Here is a 17,699-nt window from a genome sequence, read left to right as displayed (position 1 = left end):
GCGAGCGCTCGCAATACTTTTGCGAGATCTCGCAATACTTTTGCGAGCGCTCGCAATACTTTTGCGAGATCTCGCAAAAGTCCGTCTTATTTTTTTTTCCTCCCTAATTTTTTTTTTTTCCTCCCTAATTTTTTTTTTTTTCCTCCCTAATTTTTTTTTCTCCCATGTCCCCTGGGGGGCTCCGTAAAACGTCAATGAAGAATTTGTCAGCTTTTTTTTTTTTTTGGTATTCTTTTTACGTGATAGCAGTTAAAAATGTTACCTGTGCTGTTGCCTGTGTAGAAAACAATAAAAGAAAATTGTTTTGGGGGCGTTAAAATGCCTTCTACGGTAATTATAATTCCTGTGGTTATTTTTTGTTGTCGTGTCTGCATTTGACACGTGTGTCTGTGGGTTTTTAAATCTAAACCCTCCCTCCTTTGCCAAATCAGCTTTGTGATTGGCTTAAAGCGGCTCCATAGTTCTTACATGGACCAATGAATTTAATCCACATCCTAGGACGACAAAAGGGCACGCGACATTTTCAAGAAAGGACCTCGGCTTGTTAAATAGCTGCCTCAAGTCACGACTAACCATTAAAGGTTAACGCGAACACCAAACGATCACAGAAGAGGCAGCGTTTTGTTTGCAGGATTGGAGCGGCGTATATTAAACACGTTATTATGCCTGTATGACTCAGGGTAGTTTTATTAAACTTAATATAAGCGTACAGGCTCAGGTGCTGACACCTAATGGGTCCTATTAGAAGATAACTTTTCCTGCTAATTGCGGGTTTTAATTTCCCAATGAAAACCCGAGCGGCACATCCTTACCGTTACTCGGGTGTGCAAAACGGGATGCTTTTAATATAGCAGCTGCACAGCTAGAAGGCCCTTCTGTCTGGGGTGATATAGGACAACCAACTATGGCATGATACTCGAATCTCAAGACAAGAGTTGGAAAGCTCCGGCAAATAAGATTTACTGCGATATATCACCAAGTCTTCCAGCTGGTGCATAATCCACAGCCAACGTAAACACGCGAGCGCCATTTCCGGGCTCGTGATAGCGGCTATAGTGGAGCGAGAGGTCGGAGCGAGAGGAGCGGGAAGTGGAGCGGTGGTGTCGGTTAACATTCCCGGGGTGGTCGACGACGGCATGGCAGCGGGAAAGGGAGCTGGGAAGCCCGCCTGGCTGTGGGACAATATGAGGTTACGGTTCATCGTTTGCTTCTTCGGAGTCTTCGTGTGCTACTTTTATTACGGAATATTGCAAGAGACGATGTAAGTAACAAGTAACGAAGCTAAACTAGACATTGTTATGCTGCTGTGAACCAAAACTCCCTTCAAAAAGCTGCCGCTTTAATATTGCTATGCATACATTAAAATTTTAGTTGGAGTTTGGTTATAGTTTTGTCATTAGAAAAAAATCACAGTTCTCATAATCGTAATCATATGAGCATATGACCTGAAGCACTGTCTTTGTAGATCTCCAGATCTGTTAAGTAAAACTAAATACAGTACTGCAGCAGTATCCCCCCTTTTTGAGTGATTGATTTATTTTTACATATTTGTCACACTTAAATTTCACTATTAGACAAAGATGACCCATGTAAATATAAACTGTCATTTCTTAACTTGTTATTTAATTTATTAAAGGGGGGGGGGGGGCTATCAAAACCTACCGGGCTCTGCAAAAGTAATTACCCCCTAAAACTAATAAGCGGTTGTGCCAACCTTGGTAACAAGAACTGTAATCAAGTATTTGTGATAACTGGCAATGACTCCTTTATGTCACTGTGGGGCAGATATTGCTTTCCTCACTGTTCTTTGTAGAATTGGTTTGACCACATTAAATGGTTTTTTGAAAATGAATGTCTGTTTCAGGTCAATCTGAATTAAGTCTGGACTTAAGTCTGGACCACCTCAGAGCTTTTAGCAGCTCTGAGGTGGACTTGCTGGTGTGTTTCAGATTATTGTCTTCCTGTTTAACCCAAGTGAACTTAAACTGTAGGACACAAACTGATGGCTGGACATTCTCTATGAGGATTTTCTGGTCGAGCAAAATTTGCGGTTCCATCAATTAGAGCAAGTTGTTCTGATCATGAAGCAGCCTCAGGTCATAACACTACCAGCACCATGTTTGACTGCTGCTGTTATGATGTGTTAGTTTTACATCAGATAAGATGGGATTCAAACTTTCTAAAAAGTTGATCTTTTGTCAGACAGGATCTGTTTAAGCAATTTCTTTATTCAACTGGTTTGGCCTGGGTGTGACTAGTGAAACTGGGCTCAGCTTTCAAACTGCGGTAATCAGAGTTAACTTGTGGTTTAACGATAAATGGGCGCAATTACTTTTTCACACAGGTTTGGCTCTTTTTGCCTTAATAAATTAAATCATGGTTTTCTCTGGTTATCGCAGTCTAATATTAAAATTTGTTTGATGAAATGAAACGTGTGTGAGAAATATGCAAAAGAATAAGACATCTGGAAAACTTGTTCTCTGAAGAATATTTTTTTTTATTTTTAGTCTATCTTAAAAGCAAAATTCTGCATTACACAGACTTTTGTTTTTGCGTTGTTTTTCTTTTTTGGGGAGTACATTTAAAAATCTCAGAGATTTACTGGTTCAGGCATAAGTTTTTGCAAAAGAGACATTTTAGTTTCATGTATAGTGTTTCTCCTATACATGCAACTTTAAAAGCTGCAGTCTGGCTTATGTAAAGTAAGCAGAGCTCTGCCTGTGTTCTCTTTCACATACTGAGAAAGGACACAGATGGTATGCTGTCAACAAAGGGTACAGGAATACTCTCTGGTTTCAAAATGATGACTTGAAAATGCCATGTGAGGTGAAGTGGCACTTCTACAAACCAATGTCTGACTTTTATTACATGTTATTACATGTTGTTATGAATATGGACATATTATCTTCAGATTAGCCCACTAAAAACAATTGCAAACTGACACCAAGTACTCAAGCAAGACAGCTGCTGAAAAAACTTTTGGTCCACTAACAGACTGCTACCCTCACCACACCCCTCTTTCACTCTCCTTTTCTGAATGCCCTTTTCACAGCTAGGAGACACATGAAACCACTCAGATGTTTAACCTAGCTATTTGCATGCTCCTGCCAAGACGGGTCTGTTGTGTTCAACATGCTGTTGCTCTCTGTTTTCTAGCACTCGAGGTGATTATGGTCACGAGAAGTTCAGATTCGCCCGTACGCTGGTCTTCATCCAGTGCATCATCAGTTGTGTCTTTGCAAAGATCTGTGAGTATGTGCTGCACAAAATGCACACAAAAACTAATAACAGTGGTTAAAAGACTCCACTGACTCTGCTAGGAAACACCTGAGAACAACACCAGTCGAATCTCTTGTATGTTAACTTCTCTGCCTAATATTTAAAATAATGTAATGTTGTGAACTTTTTTCTTTAATTCTCTTTTAATAATTAGTGATCCAGTTTTTTGAGAGCTCCAAGCCAGATCACACGAAGAGCTGGCTCTATGGCCTGTGCTCGCTCTCTTATCTTGGAGCCATGGTGTCCAGTAACTCTGCCCTTCAATATGTCAACTACCCCACCCAGGTGAGTATGCCCTATTTAAATGGGTCAACAGTAACTGGTTATGTGTTTTTCTTTTTTCATTGAATGTGTATTTGTGCTTGAGCCTTGCATATTCTATAACTGCGTTTTTGTTTGATAGGTTTTGGGGAAATCCTGCAAACCCATACCAGGTAAATCGAACAAAAATAAGTGTTGTAGTGTTGCTTTTTAAAGTGCTTTCTTTCACCATATCATTTACATAATATTTTGTCACTGCTTACCTTTGTTTCCGTAGACAACAGTCTGTCTGTACCGACTAATTCAGAAAGTGTACAGTATGCAGGGTGTGTATGAGGAAATATACAAAGTCAAATTATTTACTTTTTTTTTAAGTGTAGGCTACCAAACAAACACGAGTGATTCTGAGGTCTTTTCTTACAGATTAGGGACACATTTAGTTTGAATATTCTTCTTAGGCGTGTGGAGCTGAGAGCCTGCTTTGCATATTACAGTATGTCCTGTTTATACATGAAGGTTAACTCTCACCCCTCACAGCTTGGTTATCGCTTGAATTCTGTTTCCTTCCATATGTTTCACTCTCAGGGCTGAAGTTTTGACACGCTGTCCAGGCTGGTATCAATCGGCTTCATATTTCTGTTATTGTGTCCTTGCAGTGATGATCCTCGGTGTGACAATACTGAGGAAGAAGTATCCACTGGCTAAATACCTGTGTGTGTTGCTGATTGTGAGCGGTGTTGCTCTTTTTCTCTATAAACCCAACAAGAGCTCTGCTGTTGGTGATGACCATATTTTTGGCTTTGGAGAGATTCTGCTGGTGAGCTAACACATATTCTGTTCATTTCACCTATTTGTCCTCATATGCTGCCCATCTGCCTGCATCTCCCTCGTGTCCTCACGGGTGCTTTGACTTTCCCATTACTTTCATCTCACGTCTCTGTGTTGTTGCTGCATCATAGCTGGTCTCTCTGACATTGGACGGTTTGACTGGTGTGGCCCAGGACCACATGAGGGCTCGCTTCCAGACGGGTGCGAACCACATGATGCTGAACATCAACATGTGGTCCAGTCTGGTGCTGGGACTAGGTGAGTCTCACATCTAATAGAATATGTGTCAGGAGCATGCAGGCTCTCATTCCAACTGAAAATACATCTGGCCATTACACTGATTTGCTCACCTGCAGCTAGAGAGGAGACACTAATGAGCAAACTCACCTTGGTGTGGTTCAGTACTGCCAACACTGGTGAATATATGGTTTCAAAGCTTTCTTTATGAATAATTATCTAAGAGCATAGTACCGGTTTAAGGCTTTTGCAGAAAATTTCTTATGGTGCTATAATATTTATAATTAACAAAAAAAATTTGATTAAAGATAAGAACAAAATATCCTATGTTTAATGTAGTTTTCTTCAGGTGCTTTTCCACTCAAAACTTTTTAAACACCAATTCAAAGTGAAATCACCTCATGGTGATTTTGCATTTACAAAAGTACCATAAGGTGTTCTCCGTTGTAGTGCTGTGTTCTATTCCTAAGGTGATTTTAATGTGATTTTGGTATATTTTATTCTCATTCTGGATTCTGACATGAGCTCCAGGATGAATAGCGGGTGTGATGCAGTAGATGGTAGCAAGAAGTTTAAAAAAAAAACAACCTCAAACAGAACCAATAACAGCTGCATTAGAAGCAGAAAATGTGTGCACTTTTCCCTCAGGAGGCAAAAACTCATTAATTCAGTCAAGGCATAGTGCGGAGTGTTATCTTTTTAGATAAGAAATCCTCCACCTCAAAGCCCTCAGTTCTGTTAGCAGATTGCTACAATATGCTGAAGAGCAAGGCACATAAAACAAACACAATTTAATGATGGGTTTTTTAAGGTTAGGTACTAATGGGCTCTGAGATAAAGATCAAAAGGTCAAAGATTATATGAGAACTGGAGGACTGTCATCACTTTTAAGCTAACTAACTGGTAGGGTCTGCCGTCTTGGAGTGTTTTTCTATCCTTCCTGAACCACTTTATTATGCTAAATTACATTTTATAAAGCTATGGCGTTTTTTTTTGTAAGCGTTAAGTGCAGTTCCAATATGCAACCTTAACAGCTTTTAGTTATTGGTTGTCAAATGTGTGCAAATGCAGATATACTCCTGGTTTCAACATGCACAGCAAGACTTTGATGTCTAGTATTTCCCAAGATGCAAAGGTATTCTTATACCTCCACTCCTACAAATTCATTACACCCCCACACTAAGATTTCACCTAACTGCTAATACTGTACAGAACCACTTGGTGGTGCTGTACATTCACACTGTGAACTCGGTCTGGTTTTCTTACCAAGGATAGTCAGAAATGAACTGTGTTTTTGAAAAGTTGTTGATGTTACGTTCCTCTCTGTTCTCAGCGGTGTTGTGGACAGGGGAAGTGTGGGAATTCCTGAGTTTTGCAGAGCGCCACCCGGGCATCTTTTACAATATATTTCTGTTTGGAGTCACCAGTGCTTTAGGCCAGGTAGGTGGATCAATGCGAGTACTGATTATTAGCAATGCCATATTAAAGAACAGGAAACACCCTGTTGTGTTTTACAATAGATACTTAGTAATGACTGACATCCTGACTGGCCGGCTCAAATGTTCCTTTTTCAGACCTTCATCTTCATGACAGTTGTGTACTTTGGGCCTCTGACCTGCTCCATTGTCACAACTACGAGGAAGTTCTTCACCATCCTTGGCTCTGTTATTTTGTTTGGCAATGTAATGACTACAATGCAGTGGGTTGGCACCATTCTCGTATTCCTCGGTCAGTAACTATATTACTTTCGTATTTTAATATATTAGATTTCCATTTCGTCAGGTTTCCAAAAGGTTGATTCTGTTCATCTGGACATAGTCTTTTCAATCCAAGTGACAAAACGTTTCTCCCATTGAAAACGCTACATCCAGATGAACAGAGTCAAATTTTTGGAATTTACTTACCTGGATGATTGACATGTCATCAGGTTAAATGTATATAAAATATCTGTTCAGATGTTGTGTCTTCCCTCCATTCACATCTTTGGTTTTCTCACTTTAGGTCTTGGAATGGATGCTAAATTTGGCAAAGCCCCCAAGAAGACTACACACTGAAACACACTGGCGCACATGTGGAAAAAAAGAAGAGAAATACTAGATTGGAAACACTATAGCCAGTATATTATTTTCATAAGACATCATGTACAGGCACACTATATGTGCCTATGACTTGTTGAACTATGGTCAGATATTTTACTGCATTTAAAAGAGAGTCGTTGTAGTTTTCAACTCCAGCTTCTGTTGTGTACAGTTGATATACTGAAGAGATGCATTATATGGGATCAAGTCCAGAATGAGCTGTGACACAACCTGCAGTCCTTTTTGTGGAAGAATTTGAACTGGCTGAAGTGCACAGGTGTAAACCTTATTTTATTCAGACAAATCTTTATTGTTTCTGAAACCAGCTCACCTGCCTTGGATTGATGTTGAACCAAACAAGGCCTTAGAAATACATTTCCAGCAGTTAACCCATGAAATTACACCAAATGGTTTACAAATGGATGCTTGAATGTGTGTAATTGTAACATTTAGTTTGTCTGAGAAAACAATTAGTAAGTTTAATGTCCTTTATGAAAATTTAGACGGTTGTATGTCGCCTGTTGTCTTATGTCCAGTCTTACTTTTAAATTGTATTTACGTTTATTTTCTAAAGTTGAAAATTACTTGCCATAAAAGGGAAATTATTATATTTTGTTGTCATTTTTATTCTTTTTTTTTTTCCAGTTTTTGAAAACTGGTTCAAATCGGTTCATTCTAGAATGGTATTGACTGCATCATGGCACTAATCACCAGCTACTTGTTAAACTTGTTAGCCAAACCCAACAATTAAATGTATTTAAACACCCATCGATATTCCAATAATATGTAGCTTACACAATTTTCTCTTCTTCAAATAATATTTTTAAAGATGCATTGATTGTGGAAATGCACCTAAGGAATGAAAGGACACTGGACTTCTAAATATGAAATGCCCCTGAATCAATATTTTGAATGGAACTGATAAAAAACTGGAATATTGATTATATCTTAAGGGAAATGTCCTTAAACCTGACAATTAAAACTAAATAGCCAGGGTTTTGTTTTGTTTTGTCTTGAAAATCAATGCAGTGTTTGGAGGAGAAATAGCTGACAGTGAACTCTGCAGTTAAAACATGGATGCACTGATAAGAGATGTTAACAGCAGCCTGTTTTGTTTCTTTATATTTAATAAAGAAACTAAATATGCAATCTTTAATGTATTTAAATAAGGCCTGCTAAATTTTACCTTCATACTACAGAAATTTTAAGTTATAGGTCCTCAAAGTACTTAGGGGACATAAGTGTTTTTCCCCCCAAGATTTTTAAATCTGTCATAATTTAATAAGTGCATTTGATAGCAAAAATTGAAATCTGATGACATTTTCAGGGTTTAACCTTCCACTTAGATTAGTTTTACATCCGCTCTAAATGTCACAGTCCAAAGCCCAATTCTTGTTTTCTTTAGCATGATTAATTAATACATTTTTATAACCAACTTTTAACATCAATATCATACAGTGAAATCTGAGATCTATTTTATCATTCAATTAAAATAAATTTGAAGTAAGTGAGCACTATTTATATATAATGCAAATTATAAACTCAACTCTGTGTGCACTTTGAGAGAAAGTACTCAGGAAATTATATGAAAGTAGCATTTAGCATTTAAATATACCACAGTTGTAGTTCAAAAAATAAAATTACAACTCATAACAGTGCAGAGGGGAGGCCTCAACAACAAATTAACAACATTAACTGTGAGGAGAAAATCCAAATAAAACAAAAGTGAAAACAAAATAGCAACTTTAAAAAAATATGATAACTCATCAAGGTCATGAAAGTCGTGATGATTTTGGACTCTGTTATTTCTTTGAACTGTTGTTTTTCCAGTGTGGAATGATTGTACAACAAACATCTTTAATGGCTTTTAAAAACACGAATTGTTCTGTTTAGCAAGTTTCAGCTCAACCACACAGTTTTGGTAGCCATTAGCAAGCTGCTGGAAGAATTCTGGCTGAACATTTGACTTTTCTTGGCAGAATTTTATTTTTTTTAATCTGCTTGATTCCCTGGCAAGAAGTTGGATTTTAATCATACTGCACAAATTTCCAATAGAGTCGAGAATTTGTTCCAGAAACTTAATGCTAGCCTCCTTTATCCATTCCAAACCCAGCTTTGGATTTGTGCTTTGGATTGTTTGGTGATCCTTTTGGAACACCCAGCTGTGTCCCATTGTTCTGTACTGGTCAATCCAGTGAATCCTCCTTATGCTGGCAAAGAGAAATTACCAGTTGTAACCAATCATTCTCTGTGATGAGAAGTTAATAGGCCTTTGCCTTGTCAAAAAAGATTTGGGTGAATGTGTGCCGTGTATATATATATATATATGTTTATATATATATATATAGGAATACGTATCTGTATACTTTTGACACACTGGATTAGCGAAAATCCAAAATACATTCAAACTTATGCCCACAATTCTTTGTTTTTTAAAGATCTAAGCTGTGCAATCATTCCCCTCTCGAAAAAGAAATGTTTTTTTTTAAACTAAATTACCATAACTTTCATACCCATGATGAGTGTATGTAAACTTCTAACCTTCTAACCTTGCTCTCTGTAGATGCCATAGAGCAAGATAAGGAGTTATGAAACTTTTCATTTCCCTAGAACAAAGTTAAGAAGCAAATAATGAAATACATAATGAATTACTCTGAATATTTATTCTCAAACATCATAATGATCATGGTGTGTCTCTACTGTTATCTACCATGCCACTAATATTAAAGATTTTTTTTAAATAGAGTAAAGGGAATTTAACATTAGGTAGACTTTATACTGTAACTTGATATAATTATGAGCAACAGCTACTTCTGTTTTGGTATGGGAAACATATATAGCTGACTGCACATATTACAGTAAACACAATTTATATTTATAGTGCAGTATAAGATGATAAATGAAAAAATATCTGTTCTGGATCAGTGGGAACCAGAATTATTTTTTTTAAATTATTTTTATTTTTATTTTTTATTGAGTTTTGACTTCAGTTGAGTTTAATATAGCTCCCAAAATGTGTTTGCTCATTTTGGTTACAAATGTTTACTTTTCATTGCGTTTTTATTAGCTTAAGTCTTTATTTTAGGCCTCCAGGATATGGAGAGCATCTACTGGAGAGGATGTTTAGGGAAAAAATCAGAATATCTAGTACATTAAAAAAAAAAACCTTTCTGAAAGCAGGTCACCCACAAGTCCCAATAAACATGTTCATCAAAGCCATCAGGCTGGTTACGATATGTTTTTCATTTTATTTTAAGTTTTTTTTTTCAAGTACACAAAATCGTTTCAGTTAGCTTATATATATTTTTCAAAAGTGTACTTTTTATTTTTATTAACTAAAAAGCTTTTTCGACATCTACTAGTTTTTATTTTAGTTTTAATTAATTACAATAACCTCGGTAGGATCTAAGCTTTTCTTTGTTTAATAATCACATAAAATTTGAACGAAATATTGGGAATAAGAATAATAAAATACTTTTTTTTTCATTGTAGTAGGTAAATAGGTACATAAAATAAGTATTCCAAATTAAATTAAGACGAACATTTTTTTAGGCTTCACAAACAGAGACAGTCCTGAAGGTTAATTTTATTCTTGACCTCAAGAAAAAGAGAATATATATTAAATATTTGTTTTGTTCAAAATAAGCGATTGTTGGGGCTTTTAAACCACTTTGACTTTGCCGGATTAAAAATGCTGCGTGGAAATCAAAGCTCGAGCATTATAACAGCTCATTAATTAAGCCATGTGAAATTATTCGGAATTTATTATATCCACTAACAAAATTATCGATATGCATACTGAACATAGTAATAATTAATTCCGTTTTTTAATCACGCTGGATCAGGCAGTGTGTGAGCATCCTATTGGTGCTTGCTCTACCCTCCTTCCGCCCTTTCTCAAGGATTAAATTGCGCACTGTTCTGGCAAGACTGCTCCTAATCCTTTTATTTGGGTACAAAGTCGGTTAACTTGGCACGCGAGGAACGACAAAATGCTCGCCATAGTCCGCAAACAACTTAGAAGTCACCCAGCTGTAAGTATATTGCAACTATATTCAGGTTAAAAGTCATTTTGGGTAATCTTTTTGAGAGCCCAGGCTGGGACTAGGCTAAGTTGCCAGTTAGCAGTGCTAGCTTGATTAGCCTCTGCGTTTGACCGCACTGACTTTGAGAGATCAAAGTATGTAGCAGTCTTTCTGTTTTAATTTTTTCCGTGTAATTTGTTGGTTAAGAGTGATCCTTCTGGCAGCTGATGACTTTCAGTTAAATAAGGTCACGACTTTGGTCATTCGATGGTTGTTGATTATTAGCCACGAAGAGCCTTTTCATGTGCTCTAAATAGCTGCTCCCACTAGTTAGCTGGCTACATTGGGTTAGCAAGTCCTTGTGAACTATTAATAGAACCCACAAAAGCGCCTCTCTTTTCGACAAAATATGTGTATATATTTTAGTTATGGTAGTTAAAGTTGGCCAATTTTAGCCCCTGTTCGTTTCATGTTTCATTCCAGAGGCTGCCTACGTGAGCAGCGGCGTGGTTTCAGTGTAAACATGTAGTTGAGTGTCATTGTCTTGAGAGCTTTAGGCTTCTCTCAGCTGATAAGATGCCTTATCTTCCTTTATCTCTTACAGCTGATCCCCCTTTTCATCTTCATCGGTGGAGGAGCAGCCATGTCTCTGTTGTACCTCGCCCGTCTGGGCTTGAGAAACCCTGACGTCTGGTAAGTCATGTGTCGTTTTATTAATTAAAAATGTGTTTTTTCATATTTGCATACAAGAGAAACTTCAAGTTCGTTGCCATGTACCTAGGAGTTACTCTTTAACTCTTCTTTCTGCAGCTGGGATCGCAAGAATAATCCAGAGCCCTGGAACAAACTTGGCCCAAATGATCAGTACAAGGTGTGCATCCCTTATGTTTAATTGTTTTGCAGTCTTGATTTTTCTGCTCTGATGTATTTAACAGTGGAGGTGGTTTTACTCTTGGATTGTATTGTGTAGCTTTAGCGGTGGAGTTTCTTATCCAGGGATAATTCCTCTTTAGTTGGACTAATCAAACATAATCTTGTTAACGCTGACCTGTGTTAACAAATCTTATTAAGTCATTAACGAGTGTAACTTGATGTAGTCGTGTTTGTTGTGGCAAGTGACCCAAACCATTTATGGTGGTGCATGGATTTTTCTGTGCAATCTTGGTAATTTTTTATTTTTTTTTTGTGTGTGTGTGTCTTTTCAGTTTTTCACAGTCAACATGGACTACAGCAAGCTGAAGAAGGACCGTCCTGATTTCTAAACCACAGCTGGACCACAAGCACAAAGATTGGCAGATCTGCACAAACTGGCTCATTGTGAACGTTCCTCTGGAAAGCTTAATGATGCAGAAGCTTAACCCGCACAGATGTTACATATATAAGTTTCCTGATTGCATCCATTTGGCTTTTGGATATTGATTTATTCACCGTCAATAAAGTACAGGAGTCTTTTCTCCTCTATACTGAGAAAATAATTTGTTTTTATTTTTTTCATATGCTGTTGCCTGCTATATGCTTGTCCTGTCTTAATTTGCATCATCACTTTCCAGTGTCTAATATGCATACATATTACATCACTTCTCAGACCAATGTCCACAACTTCTTTACCTTTGTCATGTTCTGCTGCTGCTATACCTGCTTTGCATTCACCTAATTTTAGCTTTGTCCTGCTTTAACCCAATTAACAGTAAATTATGTACCACACTACTTTTGGTTGCTGTCCAATCTTTTGACATAAAAAGGAAACCCTGTCTGTATTTGAACCACCTTTGGTTGCAATTGCTTCAATCGAGAAGACATGTTGGCAAAAAGGTGTGTGGGTTTCTCTTCTTTCCCCCCCCCTTTCAAAGCTGGACTTGATGGTTTAGAGCAGTAGTGTGTTCATGTTACACATTAAGTGGAATGAACTGGAAGTTGGCAGTGGGACATTTGGAGGTGTGTCTTATAGAATGCTGTCGCTCTCAGCCAGATAAGTTTGTAAATGTCAACAGGTCGTGCTTTTCCATCTGCAGCCTGGAGAAATGCGACAAGGATGAGCAGTCAGTGCAGTGCAGAAAATGTCAAGGACACTTTCATATTTGAATGGAAGCCCTCGTTGGAGTCTTCACCCATCCTCTGTAGTGTTGCACACACGTGAATCCCCCAGTTTTCACCTTGGGGCTTTTGTTACAGTGTATAACACAATATCAGCTTTTAATCTAAATATATATCTATATAGATAGATATAGATACAGTGGCTTGCAAAAGTATTCCGCCCCCTTGAACTTTTCCACATTTTGTCACATTACAGCCGCAAACATGAATCGATTTTATTGGAATTCCACGTGAAAGACCAATACAAAGTGGTGTACACGTGAGAAGTGGAACGAAATTGATACATGATACCAAACATTTTTTACAAATAACTGAAAAGTGGGGTATGCATAATTATTCAGTCCCCTGAGTCAATACTTTGTAGAACCACCTTTTGCTGCAATTACAGCTGCCAGTCTTTTAGGGTCTGTCTCTACCAGCTTTGCACATCTAGAGACTGAAATCCTTGCCCATTCTTCTTTGCAAAACAGCTCCAGCTCAGTCAGATTAGATGGTCAGCGTTTGTGAACAGCAGTTTTCAGATCTTGCCACAGATTCTCGATTGGATTTAGACACCAGACAGGTCAGGGATAAAGTTATTGAGAAATTTAAAGCAGGCTTAGGCTACAAAAAGATTTCCCAAGCCTTAAACATCCCACGGAGCACTGTTCAAGCAATCATTCAGAAATGGAAGGAGTATGGCACAACTGTAAACCTACCAAGACAAGGCAGTCCACCTAAACTCACCGGCCGAACAAGGAGAGCGCTGATCAGAAATGCAGCCAAGAGGCCCATGGTGACTCTGGACGAGCTGCAGAGATCTACAGCTCAGGTGGGGGAATCTGTCCATAGGACAACTATTAGTCGTGCACTGCACAAATTTGGCCTTTATGGAAGAGTGGCAAGAAGAAAGCCATTGTTAACAGAAAACCATAAGAAGTTCTGTTTGCAGTTTGCCACAAGCCATGTGGGGGACACAGCAAACATGTGGAAGAAGGTGCCCTGGTCAGATGAGACCAAAATGCAAAACGCTATGTGTGGAAAACTAACACTGCACATCACTCTGAACACACCATCCCCACTGTCATATATGGTGGTGGCAGCATCATGCTCTGGGGGTGCTTCTCTTCAGCAGGGACAGGGAAGCTGGTCAGAGTTGATGGGAAGATGGATGGAGCCAAATACAGGGCAATCTTGGAAGAAAACCTCATGGAGTCTGCAAAAGACTTGAGACTGGGGCGGAGGTTCACCTTCAAGCAGGACAACGACCCTAAACATAAAGCCAGGGCAACAATGGAATGGTTTAAAACAAAACATATCCATGTGTTAGAATGGCCCAGTCAAAATCCAGATCCAAATCCAGTCGAGAATCTGTGGGAAAGTTTTGCAAGCCACTGTATATATGCTGCCAAGCCTCACTCCAGATAGGTTCTTATTAGAGGTAATAAAATCTGTTTTAAAGGGGTGACAAGATGGAAGCCAGTGGCGTACTTGGTCCATAGTGAACACTCCATCAGGGAGAAAACTCGCTTTCTGTCTTATTCATGGTATCACTAACGTGTACAGACATTTTTGAATTAATGATGCAAAATCACTACCTTAAAATATAAGGAAATTGGCATTTAGACTTATTTATCTAACAGATTTCTTTTTTTTTTTTAAATGTTAATAATTTTTACATCGACTTTGCTGTTTTTGAGGAATAAATGCATTAAATTAAAAAAAGACTTTGTTGTAAGAATTGTTTTGCTGCTTTCATGTAAATGTTAAGCATACATACAGGTTACATACACCCATCATGGACATGAATGTCATGGTAATTTGGGGCTTTGTTTTTCTTTTAACTTTCCAGGGTAGAATGATTGCACAGCATACATCTTTAAGTCCATACAAGGTCAAAAGCATACATAAAGTATGTATACTTACATGTATACATTCCAAATAACAGATATGTTGGTCCTGTAGCAGGTTACACCTTCACCATGGACTTTTGTAGCCATTAACCCCTTAGCAGTCCTATTAGTCCCCTAAACCATCCAATGTCCCGTGGGCGGTACGTCCGACTGCTAACAGTTTAACGACCTTCAGGCATAATTCAGACTGGATATTTGACAGCTCTTCTTGGAACAAGAGTTCATTTATGATGTTAGAGAAGGCTGCAGTCAACTGAGACTGAAGAATTCACTTGGAAGAGTGACAAAAACATTTCTTCCAGTGAAAACGCTACAACAGTCATCAGTTTTCCTGGATTTCCTTACCTGGATGATTGAGCATGCATCAAGACAAGAGACCATTTTAACTAGGTGGGTTTTTTTTGGTGGGAACCTGGATTTTAAGCATAGTCCATAAGTTTTCAAAAGAGTTGAGGTCAGGGCTTTGGGAAGTCCAGTCCAGAAACGTAATGTTAGCCTGATTTATCCATTATACATTCCAAACCCAGTTTTCATGTGTGTTTGGGATCATTGTCTTGTTGGAACACCCAGCTGTGTCCAAGCTTCAGCCATTTAGTTGTTAAGTTGGGGTGAATTTGTAGAATTCGAAGGTAGTCCTCCTTCTTCATTATTCCATCCACTGTATGCAATGTACCAGTACCAGTGGCAGCAGCCCCAGTGCATGATGGAGCCACCACCATGCTTGACAGTATTCTTTCTGTTTGAAAGCCTCAACTTTACTCTTCCAAACATACCTGTTGTCACTGTGACCTAATACTTCAGTCTTTGTCTCAGCTGATCACTTTTCTTCAGAAGGCATTTGTCTTGTCCACGTGGGCAGCTGCAGATTTCAATCAAGCTTGAAGGTGTCAGTTTTGGCGCAGGGGCTTCTTTTCCAGGAGCAAGCACTTTGGCGACAGTGGGACAGAAAATCTCCCTTTTAACAAGACGAAACCTCTTGCAGAACCAGGCTCAGGGAGGGGCAGCTATCTGCTGGGACCTCATTTCCTCCCATCTGAGGATGATGTGTTGAGTGTTCTTACCAAGATTTAAGTGAGTATGTGCATATCTTTGAGCCAAAACACTCTCAGTTCTACCAAGAATATCGAGCCAGAATTATGCTAGAAGCTTGCTGATGTCTGCAAAAAATCCAAAATAAATTCAAACATATACAGCCGATTCTTGTTTTTTTAAAGTCATTAAAGAACAATGAATGTACATTGAATCATAACATTAACATAACATTATTAAAATACTGGCTTAGGAGCTTTTCTAATAATCTAACACTCAACTCTTGAGGGACAGTTTTTGACAGGCAGCTAAAGGGGGAAGAGTTCAAACTGCTTTGTGGCAGTAACGCCTCTGAGGAAACTGGCTGAACACAACTGCAGCGCCAAGCTGACCTGCATCTTTACCCTCCCACTCCTGACCCTTGACCCCCTGAATTCAGCTTTTTTTTTGCCACACTGCAAAGGTAGCATAGAAAAAAAAGCAACAAGGAAAATTAATGTGAGGCAAGACACTAGGCAGCTGGTGCTGCAAATTTTCTTCAAAAGGTCAAACCAAAGGTCAGGCAGCCCAGAAACATGGGAGAATGCAGAGAATCTTGCACCATTCATATTAGCAAAGTCCTGACCAAAGCATCTTCATAAAGCTTGTGTGAGTTTTTAAGTTTGTGCATGAGAAGAAACAATTAAAAAGCTCTTCTATTCTCTTTAATCTGAAAGCCATGCACTTGAAGCTGTTGCAATTCTCCCCCAGTATAAGCCTGTCAGCAACAGCTAGACATCCAAAGTTTAGCCATGATGTCTGAGCAGAAATACAAGTGAGTGGCCTGCTTAAATGACTGCTTTTCAAAAAGTCATTTAGGAAATCATCAGTACCACAAAAATAATCTTCAGCTTTCTTTTTTTCTCCTTTCAGTTTTTGTTCAGCTTTTTGATTAGTGCAGCTGCTCAGGTTTAAGAGATTATGGAACTTTAACTTAGAAGCTAAAGTTAATGGTTTTAAATCTATTTAATTTTACATTTTATTTTCAATATTCTTAATTCTCCAGCTAAAAAAAACCCATTTCATTAAAATAAAAGTCCTTCACCTATGTTTGCCAATGATTTGCAATTTACCAACAAACCTTTCCAGCATTTAGTTTCATCCCCCATTTAATAACCAAATAGTGCAGTTTCATTTGTTGTGTTGCCCATAAATTAAATGAAAGAGAAACAGTTTGTTTACACCTCTTGATGAACAGCAAACACAACTGAACTGCAATTTCCTATATTATTATATGACATGTGCTGCCTTGTGCTTTCCTTATATCTATTTTCTAACTCCTCTTCTCACCAAACCCTCAAATATGTTGACACCTTAATTTCTAACTCCTTTTTTATGTCTTCATGGCTACAGCCAAGGCCAGAGGCATTTTGTTTTCAGGTTGTCCATCCATCCTTCCCATTGTCATGGAAGCAATAGCAGAAATACCAAAAGGAAATTTGATTTGATCTGGCACAAAGGTCCATTTGGGCTCAAGGATGACCTAATTGGAATTAAGTTGTCAAAGGCGAAGGTTGCTGTGACCTCACAAAACCCGTGTTTGGCCGTAACTAAGTGCTATATACAACCTGGGAGGTAATTCAAGTAACTGTCTGTACGCACAAAATATGCAAATGAGAAACATTCTTTTAGATGTCCTCCATTAAACACACAGTAGAGACACTTTCAATTCAATTCAATTTCAATTCAATTGGTTTTATTTATATAGCACCAAACCACAACAACAGCCTCAAGGCGCTTTATAGTGTAAGGTAAAGACTCTACAATCATACATTAGGTTCAACATCTAAAGTACCCACACACGCAGACACAAAAATCCCCCAAACACACTTTTTTGTGCAACATTTTATAGATATTTCATACAGAATGACAGTGAGAAAAACAAACAAGTGCTTCAGACTGAAAAGGAACAAACATCGTGATGGATTTCATCCACT

The 17,699-nt window shown here is 38.2% G+C and overlaps 2 protein-coding genes across 2 annotated transcripts; both read left to right on the top strand.

The window, feature by feature from the left end:
* Nucleotides 1-545: 545 nt before the first annotated feature.
* slc35b1 (solute carrier family 35 member B1) lies at nt 546-7,293 on the top strand. The gene is made up of 9 exons (XM_005921841.3): nt 546-1,261; nt 3,157-3,248; nt 3,434-3,564; nt 3,683-3,713; nt 4,197-4,357; nt 4,500-4,626; nt 5,939-6,045; nt 6,180-6,333; nt 6,607-7,293. The coding sequence occupies exons 1-9, from the start codon at nt 1,137-1,139 to the stop codon at nt 6,657-6,659; spliced, it is 981 nt and encodes a 326-aa protein (XP_005921903.1). The 5' UTR covers nt 546-1,136; the 3' UTR covers nt 6,660-7,293.
* A 3,264-nt stretch (nt 7,294-10,557) lies between these two features.
* ndufa4a (NDUFA4 mitochondrial complex associated a) lies at nt 10,558-12,180 on the top strand. The gene is made up of 4 exons (XM_005921842.3): nt 10,558-10,717; nt 11,313-11,401; nt 11,519-11,579; nt 11,914-12,180. Exons 1-4 carry the CDS (start codon nt 10,676-10,678, stop codon nt 11,968-11,970), a joined length of 249 nt encoding a protein of 82 aa, XP_005921904.1. The 5' UTR covers nt 10,558-10,675; the 3' UTR covers nt 11,971-12,180.
* The last annotated feature ends 5,519 nt before the right edge of the window (nt 12,181-17,699 follow it).

This window comes from Haplochromis burtoni, unplaced genomic scaffold (genome assembly GCF_018398535.1).
Source record: "Haplochromis burtoni strain Fernald_Lab_line unplaced genomic scaffold, NCSU_Asbu1 Contig_52, whole genome shotgun sequence".
In the NCBI taxonomy this organism is placed as follows: Eukaryota; Metazoa; Chordata; class Actinopteri; order Cichliformes; family Cichlidae; genus Haplochromis; species Haplochromis burtoni.
The sequence above is the reverse complement of the archived record's forward strand: the minus strand, read 5'-3'. Positions and strand labels throughout refer to the sequence as shown.

Excerpts from the sequence above, each read along its gene's own strand:
- slc35b1 (XM_005921841.3), top strand. The coding sequence starts at position 1,137 with ATGGCAGCGGGAAAGGGAGCTGGGAAGCCCGCCTGGCTGTGGGACAAT. Across the intron at positions 3,565-3,682 it reads ATGTCAACTACCCCACCCAG|GTTTTGGGGAAATCCTGCAA; the intron begins GTGAGTATGCCC and ends TTTGTTTGATAG. Across the intron at positions 3,714-4,196 it reads ATCCTGCAAACCCATACCAG|TGATGATCCTCGGTGTGACA; the intron begins GTAAATCGAACA and ends GTGTCCTTGCAG.
- ndufa4a (XM_005921842.3), top strand. The coding sequence starts at position 10,676 with ATGCTCGCCATAGTCCGCAAACAACTTAGAAGTCACCCAGCT. Across the intron at positions 10,718-11,312 it reads AACTTAGAAGTCACCCAGCT|CTGATCCCCCTTTTCATCTT; the intron begins GTAAGTATATTG and ends TATCTCTTACAG. Across the intron at positions 11,402-11,518 it reads TTGAGAAACCCTGACGTCTG|CTGGGATCGCAAGAATAATC; the intron begins GTAAGTCATGTG and ends TTCTTTCTGCAG.